This window comes from Moschus berezovskii, chromosome X, assembly GCF_049115385.1.
Source record: "Moschus berezovskii isolate FMDL1 chromosome X, NW_MosBer_1.0, whole genome shotgun sequence".
Taxonomy (NCBI): domain Eukaryota; kingdom Metazoa; phylum Chordata; class Mammalia; order Artiodactyla; family Moschidae; genus Moschus; species Moschus berezovskii.
Window position 1 is genome coordinate 15,757,463 of NC_142488.1, and position 24,402 is coordinate 15,781,864.

General features: G+C 42.9%; 1 protein-coding gene across 5 annotated transcripts in view; it reads right to left on the minus strand.

Annotated features, from left to right (window-relative positions):
* The window catches only part of CTPS2 (CTP synthase 2), a 120,910-nt gene that overhangs the window by 22,135 nt on the left and 74,373 nt on the right, over positions 1–24,402 (minus strand). For 4 of the 5 annotated variants that reach the window (XM_055438305.2, XM_055438303.2, XM_055438301.2 and 1 more), the window contains exons 14-16: positions 22,308–22,404; positions 9,058–9,113; positions 7,068–7,164 (exon numbers count right to left, since the gene is read on the minus strand). In XM_055438305.2, the coding sequence (XP_055294280.1) occupies positions 7,068–7,164; positions 9,058–9,113; positions 22,308–22,404 (250 nt within the window). The remainder of the gene's footprint in view (positions 1–7,067; positions 7,165–9,057; positions 9,114–22,307; positions 22,405–24,402) is intronic. The other variant, XM_088833552.1, reaches the window with a different exon arrangement.

Sequence of the window (24,402 nt, forward strand, 5' to 3'; positions counted from 1 at the left end):
AATTTCAGAGAATAGCAAGGAGAGACAAGGCCTTCTTAAATGAACAATGCAAAGAAATAGAGAAAAACAACAGAATGGGAAAAACTAGAGATCTCTTCCAGAAAATTAGAGATACCAAGGGAAAGTTTCATACAAGGATGGGCATAATAAATGGATAAGGATCTAACAGAAACAGAAGAGATTAAGAAGAGGTGGCAATAGCAATCCCACTCCTAAGCATATACCCTAAGGAAACCAAAATTGAAAAAGACACATGTACCCCAATGTTCACTGCAGCACTATTAACAATAGCTAGAACATGGAAGCAACCTAGATATCCATCAACAGATGAATGGATAAAGAAGTTGTGGTACATATACACAATGGAATAATACTCAGCCATAAAAAGGAATGCATTTGAGTCAGTTCTAATGAAGAGGATAAACCTAGAGACTATTATACAGAGTGAAGTAAGTCAGAAAGATAAATACCGTATACTAAAGCATGTATAAAAGATGCTTACTCTTTGGAAGTAAAGTTATGACCAACCTAGATAGCATATTAAAAAGCAGAGACATTACTTTGCCAACAAAGGTCCGTCTAGTCAAGGCTATGGTTTTTCCCGTGGTCATGTATGGATGTGAGAGTTGGACTGTGAAGAAAGCTGATCGCTGAAGAATTGATGCTTTTGAACTGTGGTGCTGGAGAAGACTCTTGAGAGTCCCTTGGACTGCAAGGAGATCCAACCAGTCCATTCTAAAGGAGATCGATCCTGGGTGTTCATTGGAAGGACTTATGCTAAAGCTGAAACTGCAATACTTTGGCCACCTCATGCGACGAGTTGACTCACTGGAAAAGAGTCTGATGCTGGGAGGGATTGGGGGTGGGAGGAGACGGGGACGACAGAGAATGAGATGGCTGGATGGCATCACCGACTCGATGGACATGAGTTTGAGTGAACTCCGGGAGTTGGTGATGGACAGGGAGGCCTGGCGTGCTGTGATTCATGGGGTGGCAAAGAGTCGGACACGACTGAGCGACTGAACTGAACTGAACTGAACTGAAAGCATATATATGGAATCTTGAAAGATGGTGCTGACGAATTTACTTGCAAGGCAGCAATGGAGAAACAGACATGGAGAACAGACTTATGGACATGGGGAGAGGGGAGGAGAGGGTGAGATGTATGGAGAGAGTAACATGGAAACTGACATTACCATATGTAAAATAGATGGCCAACGGGAATTTGCTGTATGTCTCAGTGAACTCAAACAGGGGCTCTGTATCAACCTAGAGGGGTGGGATGGGGAGGGAGATGGGAGGGAGGTTCAAGAAGGAAGGGACATATGTATACCTATGGCTGATTCATGCTGAGGTTTGACAGAAAACAACAAAATTCTGTAAAGCATTTATCCTTCAATTAAAAAAGAAAGAAATTTAAAAAAATAAAAAAGAAGTGGCAAGAATACACAAAAAACTGTACAGAAAAGATGTTAATGACTCAGATAACCATGATGGTGTGATCACTCACCTAGAGCCAGACATCCTAGAGTGGGAAGTCAAGCGGGCCTTAGGAAGCATCACTACGAACAAAGCCAGTGGAGGTGATGGAATTCCAGCTGAGCTATTTCAAATCCTAAAAGATGATGCTGTGAAAGTGCTGCACTCAATACGCCAGCAAATTTGGAAAACTCAGCAGTGGGCACTGGACAGGAAATGGTCAGTTTTCTTTCTAATTCCAAAGAAAGGCAAAGCCAAAGAATGTTCAAACTACAGTGCAATTGTGCTCATTTCACATGCTAGTAAAGTTATGCTCAAAATCTTTCAAGCTAGGCTCCAGCAGTACATGAACTGAGAACTTCCAGATGTACAATCTGGGTTTAGAAAAGGCAGAGGACTCAGAGATCAAATTGTCAACATTCATCAGATCATAGAGAAAGCAAGAGAATTCCAGAAAAACATCTACTTCTGCTTCATTGACTACACTAAAGTCTTTGACTGTGTGGATCACAACAAACCGTGGAAAATTCTTAAAGAGATGGGAATACCAGACCGCCTGACCTGCCTCCTGAGAAACCTGTACGCAGGTCAAGAAGCAACAGTTAGAACTGAACATGGAACAATGGACTGGTTCAAAATAGGGAAAGGAACACATCAAGGCTCTATACTGTCACCTTGCTTATTTAACTTATATGCAGACTACATCATGTGAAATGCCAGGCTGGACGAAGCACAAGCTGGAATCAAGATTGCCAGGATAAATATCAGTAACCTCAAATATGCAGATGATACCACCCTTATGGCAGAAAGCAAAGAGGAACTAAAGAACCTCTTGATGAAGGTCAAAGAGGAGAGTGAAAAGCTGGCTTGAAACTCAACATTCAAAAAAATATAATCATGGCATTCGACCCCATCACTTCATAGCAAATGGAAGGGAAAAAAGTAAAAGCAGTGACAGATTGTATCTTCTTGGACTCTAAAATCACTATGGACAGTGACTGTAGCCATGAAATTAAAAGATGCTTACTTTTTGGAAGGAAAGCTATAACAAACCTGCTGCTGCTGCTGCTAAGTCACTTCAGTCGTGTCCGACTCTGTGTGACCCCATAGACGGCAGCCCACCAGGCTCCCCCGTCCCTGGGATTCTCCAGGCAAGAACACTGGAGTGGGTTGCCATTTCCTTCTCCAATGTGTGAAAGTGAAACCTAGACAATGCTTTAAAAAGCAGAGATATCAATTTGCTGACAAAGGTCTGTCTAGTCAAAGCTATGGTTTTTCCAGTGGTCATGTACAGATGTGAGAGATGGACCATAAAGAAGGCTGAGCACCGAAGAAGTGATGCTTTCGAATTGTAGTGCTAGAGAAGATTCTTCAGAATCTCTTGGACTGCAAGAAGATAAAACCAGTTAATCTTAAAGGAACTCAACCTTGAATATTCATTGGAAGAAGTGATGCTGAAGCTGAAGCTTCAATACTTTGGCCACCTGATGTGAAGAGATGACTCACTGGTAAACACTTTGATGCTGGGAAAGACTGAAGGCAAAAGTAGAAGACGGAGGCAGAGGATGAGATGGTTACATAGCGTCACCAACTCAATGGACATGAATTTGAGCAAACTCCAGGAGACAGAGGACAGAGGACCTGGCATGCTGTTGTCCAGGGGGTCGCAAAGAGTCAGACATGACTGAGCGACTGAACAACAACAACTTATCTCCTGTGTCATCATGAAGCATCTCCAAGTGATAAAAGGATGGCCTTTCAATATGTTAATAGTGGTTATGGCTCTAGGTGGCAAAAGTTCAATATATTTTTATTTTTTTCATTATAATTCTTTGTATCATGTGAACCTTTACAGTGAATCTCTTACATTGGGCTTCCCTGGTAGCTCAGTTGGTAAAGAGTCTGCCTGCAATGCAGGAGACCCCGGTTTGATTTCTGGGTCGGGAAGATCAGCTGGAGAGGGGATAGGCTACCCACTCCAGTTTTCTTGGGCTTCCCTTGTGGCTCAGCTGATAAAGAATCCACCTGCAATTCAGGAGACCTGGGTTTGATCCCTGGGTTAGGAAGATCCCCTGGAAAAGGGAAAGTTACCCACTTCAGTATTCTGGCCTGGAGAATTCCATGGACTGTATAGTACACGGGGTCGCAAAGAGTTGGACACGACTGAGGGCAAATAAAGCTGTTACATACTGAGAGTTGTAAGAAACCCCTATATAAGCAATTCAAGTTCTCCTAGATGTAATAGGAACAGAAAAATAGTTTTTCTCAGGTATCTGGAATCCCCTTTTTGTGAATGGTAAAAATTAATGGGCAACATTTTCAAATCTGGGTAAAAATTTTCTAGGATTACAAATTCTTCTCCCCACTCAGAACCCTCAAAAACTATGTTTATTCCCAGATTAGGAAGCAACTCCTAACTGGAGATTGGGCAACTCTCTAGTCCCATAATTCCCACAGTAAAAGAATGGTTGGAATGTAGTCCTTACTTTAAAAATCATTTTAATGGCCATATATATATCAAACTGAAGATGATAAAATATAACTTTTACAGGAAGAAGTAAATATAATTTTAAATCTTTCAATGGGATGCTCTATCAAATGATCTGAAAGTCTAGTATGGAATTCAAAATCACAAATCCCCATCACTTACCACTGAAGACCCCAAACTACTGCTCAGTAGTGAGGAAATGCTGGTTGAATGGCAATATCCACTCTCCTAAGGTTATCATTTAAAGTTTAGTCTTTATTGTAATGAAATAGATAACAGTCTAGCAGATTGTTCTCATCTAATGGTTATAAAGCTTTAGAATAGGAAAGGACTTCAGAAGTAGGATAAATGTCCAGGTACAGATGCAAAAGCCTGGAGAAGCTTTGTCCTGGTCAGCTAGCTGAGGTTTCAGCTTTCATCATCTGACTATTAGCTGACGCTTCCCTTTGCACCTGTGGGGCCAGGTGTGTCCTGGGGCACTTACTACCTGCTTCAGAAGCTTTGATGCAAGATCACCATTTGTTCTCTTCTGCAAGGATTGATCTTTCAGTTTTCAGATGATAATCCTTCTCCTATTTTGAGTCTTCTTTATAAAATAGTGGCAGTATCAGATAGTAGTTTTTGTGTTTGTTTTCATTTTTGCTGTGCTCTGCTCAGTCGCTAAGTTGCGTCCAATTCTGTGACCCCATGGATTGTAGCTTGCCAGGTTCCTCTGTCCATGAAATTTTCCAAGCAAGAATACTGGAGCAGGTTGCCATTTCCTTCTCCAGGAGATATTCCTGACCCAGGAATCAAAACTGCATCTCCTGTGTCTCCTGCATTGGCAGGCGGAGTCCTCACTCACTGAGACACACCTTGGAAGCCTGTTTTCATTTTTACTTCTTACTTATTAACTAAACAAAAGTTGGAAATACCCCCCCTCAAAAAAATTAAGCTTTGCTATACAAAATGGTAGCCCTTGGCCACAGGTGACCATTTAAATTCATTCAAATTAACTGAGCACATTTTAAGTGCTAAATAGCTACAAACAGCTAGTGGCTACCATACTGAACAGGGCAGAATACTCCATCATTGCAGCAGGTTCTATTGGACAGCTCTGAATTCAGAAAATTCCAGCATAGAAATCCTCTATAGCATATCTAGGAAGAAGCCTCCTTGAATTAGAGGGACACTCAAGTGTGAAAGCTTGGTGAGAGGAATGCTCTCTCCTCTCAGGAAAGTGTCCCCTCAAGAAAAGAAGAGAAACCATCTGTCCTTAGAAAAGAAACCAATGCAGCTTTTAAATTAAAGATGTGATGAATCCTGCAGCACAGCATCTAGGGATGTCTCGGAAAGAAGCTGACAATAATTGTGTTTTTGTACCACTACAGACAGAAGCTGAGCAATGGATCACGTCATAGCCAGGGAAAGAATATTTGAATGAATGGACCACTGCTCTGAATCACTTTATTTAAAAAATCCCCTATACCAAAATGAGGAGAGAGACCAAAAAGTTTTTATTTTAATGATATTCTACCAGTCAAAGTGTCTTTTAAATAATGATCTTAATTGCTTTGAAACATATTCTGACATTATACTAATCACAAGCTTTGCTGTTCCTTTTAGAACTCCTTCAGGAATGTAAAAATTCATGGATATGGTAAGAGTAGCTAAGATCAAAGTCTTCTGGGAAGTTTTCCTTAATAAAATGAATTCCCTTGCAGTCAGCTTTTTTAAAATTTCAAGGTTTTATAGCGGGTCTCATTTCCTTTCCAACCCACATGAAATTTGAAAGTATCAATAGGAAATGAAATCCTTACAATGAAAGAAGCTTCTAAGTGTTTGCTGATAATAATGAGAGCCAAGAGAATTAAAGAGAATAATGTACTTGAACAAAGTAAATAAGCAATAATTTGCTTAAGAAACTTCTTTGCCCTCTCACATACCAGACTTAAGAGACTTCAACACCAAACAGTGATCCACACTATAAAAATTGTAAATGATGGACATTTCTATCAAAAGGACTACAGAAAATATATCCTCATATTCTAATTTAAAACTTCAGGCATGTATTGATAATCTTAGGTGGAATGTCCACTGAAAACAAGAAGAACAATAAAGTCCCACAAAGGTGGTGGCAGAAGGCAGCTATGGCCTGGTTTAGATCCAGCCCCTCCAGTGACTAGCTGGATGGCCCTGGCAGGTTTCTTAACCTCTGCACTCCAGTCTCCTCTCTAAAGTAGGAATAACATCACCTGCCTTGTAAGTTACATAGGCACACGGAGTCCCTAGCAAGGGGTCTGGTGAGAAGCATCCAGTGAGTGCATGCTCAATGTCCACTGTGTGCCTTCTTTCTGGGTCCAGGTAACATGCCACTGTGGTCAAAGAAGCCTTTCCCAACTTCAAGTGTCCTCCCTGCTTGGAACTCTGAAGCACTTGAACAGTGTAGAGACAGAAAATGAAAGGGACAGAGAAAAGGAATCTGAAGTAGAAGAACGACATGGGTTAAGATGGAAAAAGAAGTCGAAAAGTTAGAAGAGTAAGTAGTCCGGGTACTCTGGAGCCCAAGTATACAGACTGGAAAGGTAGGTTCAGAAAATGATGCTACCATTTTTAGAGCATCCTGTACACACTAAGCATTCAATAAGTGAGGGCGGTTTATCCAACAGATTATTGCCACATGTACTGCACAGTCAGTTACCAGTAGTGAGGAGAACATCAGTCCATTCTTCCTCAGAGGTGGGAGAAAGCAGAGTGCTCCTCAACAGTGGGCTGCCTGCCTTTCCCAGACCATTGAACCCAGAGGCGAGGAACGAGAAACAGCCCAGGAAGGGGGCCAGGATGCTAAGGAAGCATGCTACTGAAAGAACTGGTAGGCTCGGAACACTACATCATTTTATGGCAGTTCAAATAAACAGAGCCCAAAGAAATTAGTATTATAAGCAATCTGTTTTTTCATACACCTTATATTTAGTGTATATTATTTCTATTTAATTGCATATTTATTTCAAAAGAGAGAGGAGAAAAGAACAAAACGGGTCTCAAGTTATATCTTTGTGTGCTTACAGTTGACAGACATTAGCTCACAACAAAAATTTTCAAAAACGAAGACCCCACTTACTTGCCAGTTCAATGATTTCCATCCTCTCTCCATCAACATCCTGACCTACAAAACTTAAGTCTTTCTGCTCAAGTTGGCTGATCAGGCTAGGATTCACCTGGAAAAACAAGAAGTTAAGTGTCTTTGGACAGCAGAGCAATACAGACATATCAGCTTATGAAAATGATTTTCCATTTTGGTGATGCTCTAACTAGTAGTTAATTTCTATTTATAGTCAAACCTCAAAGCCTATTTTAAACTCATAATGAACCTGAGAAATAGTTTAATCACAGCCCTTAAATGCTGGGAGGCCCATCTTCTGTTGCCCAAAGATGTTTCAAAAAGACTGTGAGATTACATCAAACTAACAAGTTTCCACACGTGAAGGAAACTATCATCAAAACAAAGAGGCAGGGAATTCCCTGGCAGTTCAGTGGTTACAACTCCGAACTTCTACTGCAGGGTGCCGGGGTTCAGTTTCTGGTTAGGGAACTAAGATCCCTCAAGCCCACGGCGAGGCCAAAAGACAAACTAACAAACAAAACAAAACAAGGCAACCTACTGAATGGAAGAAGGTATTTGCAAATCACACACCTGACAAAGGGTTAATATCCAAAATATATAAAGAACTCATACCCTCCAACACCAAAAAAGAAGAATTTTTAATTGGGCAGAGGATCTGAATAGACATTTTTCCAAAGAAGACATACACGTGGCCAAAAGGTACATGAAAAGATGTTCAACATCACTAATTATCAGGTAAATGTAAATCAGAACCACAATGAGTTATCACCTCATACCTGCTAGAAAGGTTATCGCCAGAAAGACAGGGAATAACAAATGTGAGAAAGGATATAGAGAAAAGTCCCACGATGCTGGTGGGACTGTAAATCGGTCCAGTCACTATGGAAAACAGGCTGGACACGCCTCAAAAGATTAAGACTAAAACTACCATATGACTCAGCTATTCCACTTCTGGGTACTTATTCAAAGAACATGAAAACACAAATTCAAAAAGATATATGCACACTATGTTCACTGGAGTATTATTTACAATAGCCAAGACATGGAAACAACATGTGTCCGCTGATGCATAAAGAGGATGTGAGAATATATATATATAATAGAACTACCCAGCCACAAAAAAGAATAAAAACATGCCTTTTGCAAAACAACATGGACCTTGAGGCTATTATGCTAAGTGAAATAAATCAAAGAAAGACAAATATGATTTCATTTGCATGTTGGATCTAAAAGAAAACAAAACCAATGAACAAGCAAAACAAAAACAACTCACAGAGAACAGATGAGTGGTGACTAGCTGGGAAGAGGGTTGGAGGGCAGGCAAAAGGGGTGAAGGGGATCAACTGCATGATGATGGATGGCAACTAGACTTTCTCTCTTGAAACCTTGAGACTAGCTTTTTATAGCCATCCCCCTACTTGCTTCTTCCCTTGAATTATGTGTAATAAACTCTCTCTCCCCAAATGACAAATCTGCTCGAGGATTGAAACTATCCTATTTCTCATGTGACTAAACCAAAATCTCTCTTTATATATAGTTACATAAGCGCTCTAAAGAGAAGCTTGGAACAAGTTTTCTACGCAAACACTGGTTATAGATGACAACTTGATGAACTGGTTCATAGCCCCTTCCCTCATTCATGTCATCAGTGGCCCTTTCCCAAACTTTTCAGCCTCTCCTTCACAGAAAGTGTTTCCTCATCTAAAATCAAAGTAGGCCCCCACCCTGTTCTCAATCTTAACCCCATATGCATACAGTGTGCAAGCTCAGTTGCCTCAGTCACGTTTGACCCTCTGTGACCCGCCAGGCTCCTCTGTCATGGGATTCTCCAGGCAAGAATACTGGAGTAAGTTGTCATTCCCTTCTCCATGGGATCTTCCTGACCCAGGGATCGAACCCACATCTCCTGCACTGCAGGTGGATTCTTTACTGCTGAGCAACCAGAGACGACCCCTTATTCCACAGTAATTTAGTGTGAAAGATGTACCTCATACCGATGTCTGTGTCTTTCTTCTATGAAAGGTACATCACCATAAAGTTTCCCTGTAAAGATATGAAAGTGAAATGAATACTGGAGTAATCACCTTTGGAACCACATCCACGGCATCTGTGTCGGAGAAATCTCTTTGATCTCTGTCCATCTATCAAAGGCCTAAAAACAAACTGGACTTTAGATAGTAATATCAATTTTCTTTTCTTATAGGACAGTGATAGCTTCTTGGAAACTCTGAAGCAATTCTCAAGTAAGTCATTACCAGTATGCAAAGGGAAGCCCACTATGAACTGCAGCAAAGACTCTCCTTTCACACGCCTGCCTGCAGGGCCGAAAGTCCCAGTGACGTCCGCACCATAGTGCTGGAGCAGATTCATAACAGGGCTCCTTTTACAAAAGAAGAAAATGAAACCAAGGGAAGGGAAAAGAAACCAAAGGACTTGCCCAAAGCCCAGGCTCACTGGCTGCATAGCCCTGCCCAGAGCCCAGACCTCCTTACTCCTGGCCCAACACTTTCTCCACTATGCCAGTCACCTCTGCTTTCACATGGTACTGGCCACACTGGTTTACACGCCACTTTAAAAATATGCCTACCCTTTGACCAAAATTTGACCTCTAAGAATTTATCCCAGAAAACAGAAACGAGGACACAGAGGTAACCACGAAGATGTGACCTACTGCGTTCTTAGCAGGGGACAATCGGGAAGCAGTGTCACCTCAGGAACAGAGGGCTGCTGGCACGAATGAGGGCACGGAGCCATGCACAGTTCTCACCCAGGGGTGTGTAGTGGAGAATCACACACGGGGCTACTTAGACAGGCCTATGTTGCATGGGGGCCACAGCCCAAGGCAGCAACTCGGGAATACCTGTCTGGGATGGACACAGGGGTCAGTGGGATGCCCAGTAACCCAGTGTAAAGTGGCCAGGAGCAGCGTCTGTCACCAGACACCTCTTTCTCAAGAACAGGCCCCAGTGGGCACATGGAGAAGCAGGATGGCCAAGTGGGTCACAGCACTGGAGCCACAGTAGCGGCACTGGCCCTCAGCATGCAGAGCCTAGGCTCACAGCCAGGGGACAGGAAGACCTCGTGACAGTGCTGGAACGCGTGGCCTAACCCCAGCAGAATCAGGAGCAGGTCTCCACTCCACAGGCAGGGGATTATCAGACTCTCCAAGATGTCATCAGGCCATGGAACAGGATGTTTCAACCAAGAAAGACCCAATGCCTCACATCCCATTTGAGCTTTTGACCTGGATAAAGAAAACGCAAACTGGCTGTATTCTCTATGACTTGGTATGATCAATTATCGTTCCTGAACTTCCACTTGCAATTCTGTGCATATAGACTGAGCTCCTTGGTGATGCTGTTAATGACAGTGAGTACTGAAGGTATGTGCTTTAGAAGAAAAATGGGCAATAGTAGGAGTAAGGAACTCCTTTGAGAAAACTCCAACATGCCTCTGCCAAGGGGTCATTTGAGACAGAGCCTTTGTACTCAAACTATTGGTTCATAAAAATGATAGAAAAATTGGAAGACAGTACCACAATAATGCCCAGTTGGAAAAAATGGAGACATATATCATGAAGTTACAAGAAAAAGCAGCTGAAAGATGTGAACCTAACTTTGGGAGGATTCTGATTCTCCTCTCACCTCTTGATTTTGTCTTTGATCTTCTCCTTCTAGTTCAAAATGTCTTCTCTGCTTCCTTCATTAGAACAGATGACTAAGCAAATCCAGTAACAGAGTCAGCCAGTACTAACAGGTGGTGAACAAAATGGAAAACCCTCCAAAGACAAGGAATTATATTGAGGAGTTATACTTGAGTCACTGCGACTACCAGGATATGGTGCAAACTTTTGAACCTGTGTGGCTTGTGCCTGCTGCCTGGCTTAGGGCAAACTTTCGTTTGCTATGAAATTGCAGAGGTGACAGGAAGAGGGGAGGTATAGTGACTCTGGAGCCAGACTGCCTGGCTTTAAATTCCACGATACCATGTAATGGATGTGTGCCTTGGGCAAATTACTTCACCTCTCTGCCTCAGCTTCCTCATCTATAAAATAGGGGTAATGATAGTCTTTACTTCATGGCATTGTTGTGAGGAATGAATAAATCGAAACATGTGATGCACCTAAAACAGTAAGTAAACCATGTGATTGCTATTCTTATCTCTAGACTATGAAATCAGAAAGAAGCTAGAACGTAAGTTCTACAAGATAACAGACAATATAGGGACCCATCCCCTAAATTCTTGAGACTAGTGTCTAGCACATAGGCAGGTACTCAATACATATTTGTTTAATGAATGAAGCATATATATGGGAGGGTGTATATGGTGCCTGACGGAATGTTTTCAGAACTTTGGAAATGTTGTTTTGTGCACTCAAAATCTTAATCACTGACAAATCTACTAAGAATGAATTGATGAAATTAATCCATTGTCATATCTATAAAAAAAGAAACTGTGTTGAGAATCAGCTCAGAACGTTACCAGGTGAAAACACCTTAAAATAAAAAACTAAGATTCTGATTTGGTGGCTCTCAGGAATCCAGAAAAATGGTATAGATGAATTTATTTGCAAAGCAGAAATAGAGACACTGATGTAGAGAACAAACGTACAGATACCAAGGGGGGAAGGGAAGGTGGGATGAATTGGGAGATTGGATTGACATATATTCACTACTGTGCATAAAATAACTAATGAGGGACTTCCCTGGTGGTCCAGTGGCTAAGACTCTGCACTCTCAATGTAGGGGGCCCCAGTTCGATCCCTGGTCAGGGAACTAAATTCCCACATGCCACAACTAAGAGTTTGCATGCCACAACTAAGACATGGCACAATCAAATAAATAAAAAATAAAAAATAAAATAACTAATGAGAGCCTACTGTAGAGCACAAGGAACTCTACTCAGTGCTTTGTGGTGACCTAAAAGGGGAAGGAAATCCAAACGAGAGGGGATATATGTATACATATAGCTGATTCACTTTGCTGTACAGCAGAAACTAATATAACATTGTAAAGCACCTACACCCCAATTAAAAAAAAAGAAGCAAGTAGCAGCAAATTTTAGAGAAAGAAACCTGATAAAGTCTTAGGACCGACAAAATACTCTCAATGTAGGGAGCAAGACCCCCAACAATGCACATAACAGCATCATCAGAAACAAAAACTGTCAAATGACACCATCTCCTTCTCTAATTCACTTCTGGGTATATTCTGACTCGTATACAAAATATATTTAACCACTAACAGTCCTGCCAATCCCCACCCTCCTGTTAGTAATCCTAGCATCTGAACCTGAACCTTTCTCTTTCCTTTTCAGGGCAAAAACTTCCCCCCTCCCAAAAACTATACAAGCTGAAAGGTGGGAACAATCCAAATGTCCATGGACAGACGAACGGATAAACAAAAATGGTATATATGTAGAATGGAATATTATGCAACCTGAAAAAGGAAGGAAATCCTGACACACGCTACCATATGGACGAACCCTGAGGACTTAAAGCTAAGTGAAATAAGTCAGCCACAAAAAGCAAACGCTAGATGACTCCACGCCTATGAGGCACACAGAGTCGTAAAATTCTCAGAGAGAGAAAGCAGAATGGTGGTTGCAGGGGTTGGGGCAAGAGGAATCAGGAGTTGTTTAATGGGTAAAAAGTTTTAGTTTTGCAAGATGAAAAAGTTCTGCAGATCAGTTGCACACCAGCGTGACTATACTGGATTGAACACATAGAAACGGTTAAGACAGCAAGTTTTCTGTTATGTCAATTGCAGTACAATTAAAATTTTTAAAGTAAAAGGTATATATCCTCATTCTTGCCCCCACCATTCCCACTTCTTCTGAGACATCCTTTATCCAAACCCCTCATTCCTACCCTTTGCAACGCAGCTTTCGTTTCTGTCATTTTACTGAACTGCTCTCTAAAACCCAGCAGATCTGTCCTCAGTGGGGACCCAAGTAATGCCCCCATCCCCCATCTGTGGCCTCTGCTGCTCTCTGGACTCCCCTTGCCCACCTACCTGATCCGCACCCGCCACTGGGGACAGCTGCCCCAACTTGCGCCCTCCCTTCCTCTCCGGCCCTCACTACCCTAGGAAGCTGTCAGTCTGTCAGTCGTGTGCTCCCTTTCCACACCTCCTGATACTCGCCTTTCGCCTGGCCTACACATTCCCTATTTTCAGAGGGCTGAAAGAAATCACCCAGAGAGTGTTGTTGTTCAGTTGCTCAGTCATGTCTGACACTTTGCGACCCCATGGACTGCAGCACGCCAGGCTTCCCTGTTCTTCACCATCTCCCGGAGTTTGCGCAAACTCATGTCCACTGAGCCGGTGATGCCATCCAACCATCTCATCCTCTGTCATTCCCTTCTCCTCCCACCTTCAATCTTTCCCAGCATCCGGGTCTTTTCCAATGAATCAGCTCTTTGCATCAGGTGGCCAAAGTATTGGCGCTTCAGCTTCAGCATCAGTCCTTCCAATGAATACTCAGGGTTGATTTCTTTTAGGATTGACTGGTTTGATCTCCTTGCTTTGCACCCATAGTGCGCGAAAGCTAAAATCACTACCTGATGAGCTTCGTTACCTCTCTCTCTTGGTAGACCTGCCATGCTTTCGCACAAACATCTCTCAACTGCTGTAGTGGTGTCTTAACTTGACTCATTTTTAAGACTTCCCGGAACCTTGTCCTGTACTAATTAGACATTATAGGCGCTAGAGCTCTTTATGTCTATGCAAGAATTTGCCACTGTTTGTCTAATTAAGAGACTGCAAGAGGCTGCCCAGAGTGCAGATTTTTGATATATTTGGCTTCCACAGTGTTGGCAAACACATAGTGTTCTTATTTTTTAAATAAGTTGCCAACATTTAAAAAACAGGAAGATTTCTCATAAAACTCTGGATTTAAAGATTCTCTTAAAAATTTAGAAGACTGGCAACAGTGAATCCACAGCTCTTCATGTGACTATCAGCTGTAGCAGTTACTCTTTTGATGGGTCAAGTGCTTGTCAACTTGTCCCAGGCCTGACCACTCCCTATGGCCTCTCCAACTCTGAGGCCCACTGTAACAGCCACTGATTGTTGAGCTCAAGCCATGGCATTTCCTACACTTGGCCATGTGACTCATTCACATTCCCTACCTGGACCTACTGGCCCAGCTGCTCAATCCAAGGTTGATTCAGTGTCCCTCTCAAGCCAACCACCTGGTTTCAATAGGCTTTCAGAAGCCAGGGGTGGGTTCTTCACTCCTTGAACCTCCAACTCTCCTCCGTAAGACACTCCCCATGAAACCTGCGGAAGCCTGTTGTGGGGCTCTGGGCATGAGGAGGCTCAGCTCTGGGAGCTGTTCAGGGGTTTCCATCCCCTCTTTGATTAAAGTCTATCCATTTGGCAAGGTGAGGTGGTCAAGAGTTCAGGCTCTTAAATCAGCTCAGTCACTTTCTAACAGGTGACCTCACCGTGCTGTGATGCTGTTCTTTTGTGCAGAACGCAGCTGAATCCCAGGGGTATCGAGAGGGATAACTGAAAAAGATGCCCATCGTGTCCTAGTGACTAGTGCTTAGAAAGTGCGCAGTCTGGGCCAGCTGCTATCTTTCTCCTTCTCCATTTTTCACTTTTGGATTTTAGCAAATCAGTCCTTTAATTTTTAGAAAACATCTAATTTTATTTTTCATTATCTGCTTTTATCTCAGTTTTCTATTATGAAAATGCAAATTTTCTAGTTTAATATTGTCAAAACTCTTTCTTAGATTTTCTGCATTCTTCTGCTAGACCATAATAGCAGGTTGGGAGCCAGGAAACCAGAACAGAGGGGTGGAATGAACCCGCAAGATGAAGGGGCTGCCTGCCCACAACTCCTCGGCTGGCCTCTCCTTCCCTCCCACCATCCCCGTGGGAGTCCATTCTTAACGCAAGCCACTTGCTGAAGTTTACCCCGAGCTCTGAGAGAATCATAGGTCAATACAATAGTCTCTCCCCATTCACGATCCTAACACCACACTTGAATAGCGTTTCCTGTGCCAGGCGCTCTTCTAAGGATCCACAGACATAACTGAGTTAGCCCACACAAGGCCCCCCACGAGGCAGCAGCTCTTCTGCTGTTGATTTTCTACATGCAGAGCTGAGGGTAAGCAGCCACAGCCAGTGACTGAGAGCTGGGGCTGGAGGGGGCTCTGATGGGTGGTGTGCTCCAGGGGCTGGGCTATAACCACTCCCGGAGTTCCCACGGGCAAAGTGCTCAGGAAAGAGCTGGGCCAGTAAGGGAGACATACATAAATGCTTTCATCCCTTAGGTTAACGGAGCTATGTCCCAGCCCTGTGAACCCCACTATCCACAAACACACTTTGCTGGGAAAGCCCCAGCAACCAGCAAGAAGCAGCCAGAGAGAAAAGGGACTCCTATCCATGGGGTGGCGGGGAGGCTGGCCCACCCCTCTCCCAAAGCCCACCATGCTCCTTTCAAACTCCTGTCTCAGTACAATATGTTGCCCCAGCACAGCCTTTCAGGGTCCCTAAATCCCTGGTGACTTCTTTCAAACTGTTTTTTAAATCACCTCATTAACCCAGCCAAGGTTTTTTGTGTGGCGTGGTTTTTTCTCAAACTTCCTAACAATCTAATCACACCACGAACTGGAAGCTGTTTTTCACTATCAACACTGGCATAAGAGATAAGAAAGCTAAAGTAGTTTTCCTGGCCTGAAAATTTCTTCCCCTTATCCCCATCTCTTTCTTTTTTTTTTTTAATTAAAAATAATGAATATTTATTTTAGAAGTCTTAGGAAAAATAGAGAAACAAGAAGGGAAAGAAAAGATACTGCTACTTAAAGTGAAAGCGAAGTCACTCAGTTGTGTCCAACTCTTTGTGACCCCATGGACTGTAGCCTACTAGGCTCCTCCATCCATGGGATTTTCCAGGCAAGAGTACTGGAGTGGGTTGCCATTTCCTTCTCCAACCCCCATCTCTTTCAATTCTTTCCAATTTGAGATTGAACCACTCTGCATCTCCAACGCCATGAATTTTACCCAGATCCTTAGTACAGGGACTCACTCAATACGTTCCTAACTGGCCTCTTGCCTATGTTCTCTCAAAACAAGTCTCTTTCTCTTACAGTAAAGCAGAAGTAAGCCTTTCAGTGAAGTCGTCCTCCTTATTATGAGGAAATACAGACAAGGTCCTCAGAAGGAATTACATCTTTTCCTAAACTATTCAGTTGCCATCTGCTGCGTCCAGACTGCTTCCCTGGCCTCCTGCAGCCTAGACCCTGCTGCACTGGCTAGAAGCTAGTCACCCTGGGGGGATCCCCCCAGTCTCCTCTGCCAGCTGATGTCTGCCAGCATCGTCCCCGTGTTGTCTGTCCTGAGGATGAGGGTCATGTGAGAACTCTGCTGGGAAACCACCAGGATCTGGTCTCCAGTTGCAGGCACTGCACTGCTCCTAATTCCTTCCAATATGTCGTGCTGCGTCCACCACTGGACTGGATACCTCTGGAGGGCAAAATAGTATCTGCTCAATTTTAACAACTCCACAGCCCCGCACACACAATGCTCAATAGCTGGCTCTCTCCCTCCTCTGCCTCCAGAGTGCCTCCTCAGCACCCTCCCTGCTTCCAGCCCTGTGCATTAATGATTCTAAAGGCCAGGGTACTATCTTGGAGGGCAGAGTTACATGGACTGCATACACCATTTGGGATTGCTTTAAATTGGGTTTACTCTGGCGCCCCTAGCATCGCACAGTCACACCAGATTGTGCAGTATTTAAACATCCTATGTGAATGGTCGAAATAATGAGTACCTTCTGCTGGGTGGCTTCCCCGCTGTGGCTCAGACGGTAAAGCGTCTGTCTACAGTGCGGGAGACCCAGGTTCGATCCCTGGGTCAGGAAGATCCCCTGGAGAAGAAAATGGCAGCCCACTCCAGTACTATTGCCTGGAAAATCCCATGGACGGAGGACCCTGGTAGGCTACAGTCCATGGGATCGCAAAGAGTCGGACATGACTGAGCGACTCCACTTTCTTTCTTTCTGCTGGGTGGCAGTTTGGTTTAAAGACCACACTTGACATAGACAAAACAGGCTTCCTTTCCTGGATATCTTAGCAACAGGTCTGGGACCTGACCAAAAAAACTAAGCCGGGGGCCTATAATATTTTGGAGACACTATCCAACAAGTTGTCAGCTGTCCCCTGAATAAGCTCTGAACACTGTCTGAATTGCTTTGTACTTTATTTACTATGTCCCCAGCTCTCACACTCAATTGAGAGTCACAAGCAAAATGATAAAGTTTATTTCTGAAATCTTAAAATCCTCTCATATCAGAGAGTGCTCTCCCCGGCTCTCCACTTACCTGAGCCTGATCTCTCTCTAGCCACACCTCATTCTACATTTCTCACTCTTCAAAGCACCCCATTTAACACTTAACTGCTCTGCACTGTATCCCCCTACTTTTCAAAAGTCATCTAATGAGTTAATCAACCAAGTAATGTTTCACTATAAGCAGACAAGTCCTACCATTGACATTCCCAGATAAAATATGTGTGGTTTTTTAAAGTGAGGTGTAATTTACACCTCAGTCAAAATATAATATACAGATCTAAAGTGTCTGACAAGTGTAACAATCCTGAAATACATATTTAAAGAGTTACATTTTTGGAGCGTGATCATAATGGTGGGTTGTAGAGCCAGGGCTGTGTGTTCCAGTAGAAGACTAGAAACAGTATGAGAAGAGTGGTCGGGCCTTCCACCCTACCCACCCACAGTGAGCTGTTTCACCTCTGGGCCCTCCACTTCCTCAGGTGATCAACACAAAGACTGGACCAAATGGCTTCGGAAAGCCCTCTTGGACTTACTCTGTCACATATGTAGGCAGGCAAGCAGACAGCAGGGAGCTGTCCTTGAATGCTCCCGAGGAGGGTAGTAGCCTTGAGCCTAGGCCTCCCGCTTCAGTTAGCCAGTGCTTCTTTTGTTTAGATCAGGTTTCTGTAAGCCATGGCAAACCCCGAGGCAGAACAGGAATCCCCTGACTTTGTTCAGTCCTTGAACTAAGAATGGGTTTTACATTTGCAAATGGTTGAAAAAAGCCAAAAGAAAAATAATATTTCATAATGCATGAAAATTACATGAAATTCACATTTCAGGTCCCATAAATAAAGGTTCATTGGAATACAGCCAAGCTCACTCATTTGCATATTTGCCTATGGCTGGTTTCACAGTACAACAGAGTTGAGTAGTTGCATCAAAGACCACATGGTTGCAAATTGAGAATATTTACTATCTGGCCCTTTACAGAAAAAGTGTGACAACCCTTGCTTTAGACCATCTAGGTAATAGACTGCAGGCTGGTATCACTCTCTCTTCCCATGTTTAAGTAGAGACTTCAGGATAGATTTCCAGGAACTCTTATTTCTAAAAACCCTTGAACCAGCAATGGGCAATTCCCTACACACTGTCATTAGTCCCTTAATAAGAAAAAGCCTTTGCAGACAAAGACAACACATATATACAGAATACAGGGCAGGAGTGATCCTCTGGGAACACATTTCTTATAAACAGAGTAAATGATGATTAGTAGTACATTTGTCCAAATCAATTCACTCCTATAACCTTCACTTTAGAAAACTCAAGTTAACTCATTAAGTGCATACATGAAATATGTACAGCTTTATTGTATGTCAATCATACCTCAATAAAATGGTTTAAAAAAGAAAAATCAAGTTCATAGTTTCCACAACGCTTAAGGAACTAACATGTGACTAAGGAAGAACAAGGAATTGTCTTGATGAATATAAAAAGGAGAATTATTAGACTTCCCTGGTGGTACAGTGGATAAGAATCCACCTGTCAATGGAGGGGACACAGATTCAATCTCTGGTCCAGGAAGATTCCACATGTCTTGGAGTAACTAAGCCCACGAGCCACAACTATGAGCCTGGGAGCTGCAACTACCGAAACCTGTGCATCTGGAGCTTGCTCCACAAGAGAAGCCATCGCAGTGAGAAGCTTGCGGACCACAACAGAGTTAGCTCCAGCTCGCTGCAACTAGAGAAAGCCTGAGTGCAGCAATGAAAGAAGACCTAGTGCAACCAAAAGAAAATAAATATACCAATTTTTTAAAAATAAAAATTAGAATCACTTTAGTAATCCAACCATTCCTGGATTAGGAATCCAGCTAATCCAGTCTATCGATATTGTTAGGCTTTGGTCCTACTTCAAATACTTCTTTTAGATATCCTGCTGCTGCTACTGCTGCTAAGTCACTTCAGTCGTGTCCGACTCTGTGTGACCCCATAGACAGCAGCCCACCAGGCTCCCCCGTCCCTGGGATTCTCCAGGCAAGAACACTGGAGTGGGCTGCCATTTCCTTCTCCAGTGCATGAAAATGAAAAGTGAAAGTGAAGTCGCTCAGTAGTGTCTGACTCTTAGCGACCCCATGGACTGCAGCCTACCAGTCTCCTCCATCCATGGGATTTTCCAGGCAAGAGTACTGGAGTGGGGTGCCATTGCCTTCTCTGTTAGATATCCTAAGTAGGACTAAAAGAAGTCCTACTTCTTTTACTAAAAAAAACTTTACCTTTCTGTTTTTCATTTAATCCACAGCATTGTAATCACTGGCTTATAAATCAAATTTAAATAAAGAATGAATAGCATCAGGAATTCCCTGGTGGTGCGGTGGTTAGGAGTCTGGGCTTCCACTGCTAGAAGCCCAGGTTCAATACCTAGTCAGGGAACTAAGGTTCCACAAACCATGTAGCACAGCCAAAACTAAATAAATGTATTTATTTTAAAAATGAATGATTGGCATCAAAATGCTTTCCATCAAAACTATAAATTATTCTCATAGGCAAATGTATTTTTTAATTAATTAATTAATTTTTGGCTGTGCTGGGTCTTTGTTGTTACATGGGCTTTTCTCTAGTTGCAGTGAGTGGGGGCTACCCTCTAGTTGTGGTGCATGGACTTCTCATTGCAGTGACTTCTCTTGTTACAGAGCAGCTCTAGGGATGTGGGCTTCAGGAGCTGCGGTGCGTAGGCTCAGCAGTTGCAGCTCCCAGGCTTCAGAGCACAGGCTCAGAAGTTGCAACACACGGGCCTAGCTGCTCCATGGCATGCAGGATCTTCCCAGACCAGGGATCCAATTCGTGTCCCCTGCATTGGCAGGTGAATTCTTCACCATTGAGCCACCAACGAAGTCCTGTTCGGACCATTCTTACAGAAATGTGTTAATTAGGGAAAACAAAAGCCTATAAATAAAGGGACTGACTAGGTGTGGAGGGGAGTCCTTCAAAAGAAATACGCCAGCTTGGTTAAAGAAAACAAATCCTACAAAAGAAATATGCCATGGGGAAAAAAACACTATGGTGATATTTATTTTTATATTTTTATGACAATCAACAGAGCCATGGTCATATCTCCAACACAACCTTTATGGAGACCTGTGGAAAACCTCACACAGGTGGGAAGGCAAAACGATATGTCTCCTGGGGACCACAAGTTCACATACTCACATGCCTTTTGCAAACTATGAAACGTAATTTAAATTTAAGGCAGGCCTGAAAGCAATCCAAATGCCCATCAACAGATGACTGGATAAACAAAACAAAACGTGGTCCATCCATACAACAGACTATTAGTCACCCATAAACAGGAATGGAGTACTGACACACGCTACAATGTACATATATCTTAAAACATCATGCTAAATGAAAGAAGTCAGAAAATCCCGTTCCATTTATATGAAATATCCAGAACAGGCAAATCTATACAGATGGTTAACAGATTAACATAATGGGCTCAGGGCCAGAGGGGGAAGGGTGGTGATAGCTAAAGGGAACAAAGTTTCTTTTTGAGGTGATAAAAATGGTCAAAATTTGACTGCAGTGATGGTTACCTAACTCTGGGAAGACAATTAAAAAAAAAAAAAACAGTGAATTGTACACTTTTAAAAGATGAACTGTATTGTAAATTATATCTTAATAAAGCTGTTTAAAATTTTTTCATGGCAGGCAAAAGATGGTTATTAAGCAACAAGTTTCGGTGATGTGTTTAAGATTCATAAAAATTGTCAATGCTATTTTTATATCTACTGTAAAGAAAAACAAATCCTAAATCAGTCTTATTTCCATCAAGACAGCTAAAAATTTTAAGTATACTGAACATAATGCTCTTTTTAAAAAGCTTAGTACAATTGTAACTGATCTTTTACAGCAGATACAATTTTAAAAGATGAAATTTCCCACTAACCATCTTTGCCTCTTAGACCACTATTTGAACAAAGTTTCAGAGTATCTGAAAACATCTGAAAGCCAAAGAATCTCTGCTAATACCTACGAAGAGAAAAATTTCTTAAAACAGTGGCTTCTCATCCAGAGAGAGAAGGGAAATGTGCACACTTTGAAACTTGTCCTTTTTAAAATTTCTTTCTTAGAAGTTGTTTATCAGCCTTAAAGGAGAAACTCATATTTCTCTTCAGGTGAAGAAGTCATTTTCCTAAGGTATTCTTATAACTTCACAGGAACAATGCTGGATGTCCAAGATATCTGGGTTCCTGCCTTGGCATCGGGTCCAGGGATGGTGGGGGGTGTAGGGGTGGGGGGAAGGCGAGCAGAGGTGGTCTGTCCTGGCCACCAATCGATTCTCCATAATCGAGCATGGCGCACAAGGTACAGAGTAGGCACTGGGATACATTTATCAAGTTGAATCAAGAGCCTGGGGTTACATCAAGTTATTCTCAAATCACTTTAATTTACGGGGAAAAGTTCCACAGAAATTTGAATAACCTTATTGGGAATAGAAGATCAGCAAATATCAGATGCTGAGGCACATCATATTTTCTTTGTCCCATGCTGGAGCTACTCGGGGAACAGAGAAATAGACTTCTGACACATAACTGCCCCTTCTCAAGAAGTTCGGGAATTAGTGGCTCAGAGCAGTCAGACATGAAACAGTTAAACAGGGAGCCAGTTTCCATGTAGTGGAGAGAACAGTGGATTCACAAGAACTGAGCTGGAATTGGCTCAGGGTAAAGCACAAAGTAGCCCACTGGCTAGAGTGTAGCGGAGAGGAAATGAGAAGGGGCAGGCACGTGTGTTCTACCAACCCTCCCAGGGAGAGGAATGGGGACGCAGGAGAAGCAGGGAGGGGAGAGGCAGGGAAGGGGTGAGGGGGTGGAACGGAAGAGCTCCAGGAGGGCTGTGGCTGGCACAGTCATGCAAATGATGCCTGCCGAGTTAGAAAACAAATAATCTGAGAAACTTACTTAATATTGAACTTTCAGTTTTGAAAACAGTTCTTCTTATTCCCAGCCTCATGGTTCCTCCCAAATTGCCAGGGTTGTGTTCCGGCATATCAATCACCTTAGAAAACAAAACAAGCCCAGTTTTGGATCTTGCAAAAACATTATTTTCCAAATTTCAAACTTTACTTTTAGCGGATGCTCACCAAATAAAGATGTTCCCTAAAAAATAAAATCCGATCGTTCCTTCCAATTTTCCTATTCAAACACGTTTATGCTTTATACACTCCTCACAGTATGCTGCCTTTTCGTCTCTGCTTCTCATCTTTCATTCAAATCACAGATACAAAATTTATTGGGAGCATCTTCATGACCTCCCTTCTGTCATTATTCAAACTCAGTTTTGGTCAATGTTCACACTTCAAGTTCTGGCCTTCTGGGATCTTCCATGTTGGTCTTCATGTCCCTCATAATGATAACCCTCTCCTGCTGCCCACTCCATTTCCTAAAGATTTTCTAAAAGCAAATGGCATTAATACAGTCAGCTATTGGTATCTTCAGATGCCAAAACTATGGACATGGAGGGCCGACTGTACTTATCTGCAGAAAATCTTTAGAAGGATTCCTTTTTTTTTTTTTTGGCCCATGCTGTGGCATGCAGGATCTTAGTTCCCCGACCAGGAGGAATCAAACCCGTGTCTCCTGCAGTGGAAGCACAGAGTGTTTAACCACTAGACGTCCACGGAAGTCCTCTAGACGGATTCCTTTTATTAAAAATATATATCATCTATTCTAGCATATCCCATAGCTCAGAAACCTAAGCATCACCCTGCATCTCCCTCTCCTTCATCCCTCACACCCAACGTGTCGAGTCCGATCCACTTAGCCACTCCAGACTTCCTGCCTCCATCCACACAGTTCCTGCTACACCCATTACCATAGCCTTTAACTCAGGCTGCGGCCCGAGCTCACCAACTAGCCACACCCCACATTTACATACACCCTGCTACCCTGCACACTGCAAGCAGAGTGGTCATGGGATTTCTCCTGCTTGAAATCCTTGACTACGTGGTACTGGCCCAGCCGAGCCCTTTGGCCTTACTTCCCATGACTCTACCCTCCCACCCTGAGCCGGTCACCAAGCCCTCCTTCAGTTCAAGTGCATCTTCTTTCCTGCCACCAGGAGGACTTTGAACATCTCTCACTCCCCTACTCTCTTTTCCTAAATTAATCCATCCTTAACTTTAAGATCTTAGTTCAACTATCCAATATGAGCTTCCCGGGAGCTGATCCTCCCAGGCATCACGGCCGAGTTGGGGTCCTCTAGCAACATGTTCCCTGTCACTGTGTCCCCTTCAGTTTGTGTGAAGAGTGCTTGGGGTGCTAGACTGGGAATCTCTAAGAGCCAGGCTGCTTTTCGCTTTTACCGCCACATTCCCAGCCGCTAGCACATGGAGCTGGCAGCTGGTGTGCACTCAATGGATGCATGCAGGACTGACTGAACTCAGAACAAATAATTTCAGATTCATCTTTAGGATTAATTCACAGAAATGCAGAAACACGGGATTTTCATGAAAAGCCTGTTCTTGTTCATCATCGGTCTATTTTCTCAGTTCTGTTCACTACAATCTCATGGTTTTATTTCACCTTTTAAAAGTTGTTAAAAGAGACTATAGTTGGGTGATTTAACCTGTTCTAATGGAATTGCTCAAGTTTCTTCTCATAAAACCTTTCTGTCCTTGTTTTTTTCTATACCTTAACTACCACCTAGTGCTCTACAAGAAACCTTGACAACTGGAATTTTCCAAGAATTTGTCTGATCTTATCAATGCCCCAGGACTTTCTGAGCTACCTGAACCCTGTGGCCCCAGTATACTGTAAGAGTCATTGAGGGGAAGGGGTGGAGAAGAAAACTTGACTACATGCCTTGGCAGATGAAGCACTCAGTTCTGAAGTGCTCTTGACCTTGGCATGTCTTTCCTATCTTCCTGGGTCAGCTAATTACAGCTAGATTAAGTATTATGGGAGTGAGGTGAGAGAGGGCATTAGCTTCTAGTTCAGAAAGCTGAGCTGCTAATAAATGCCCAGCCCTTTGGGTATTTTCTACAAAAAAGCAGAT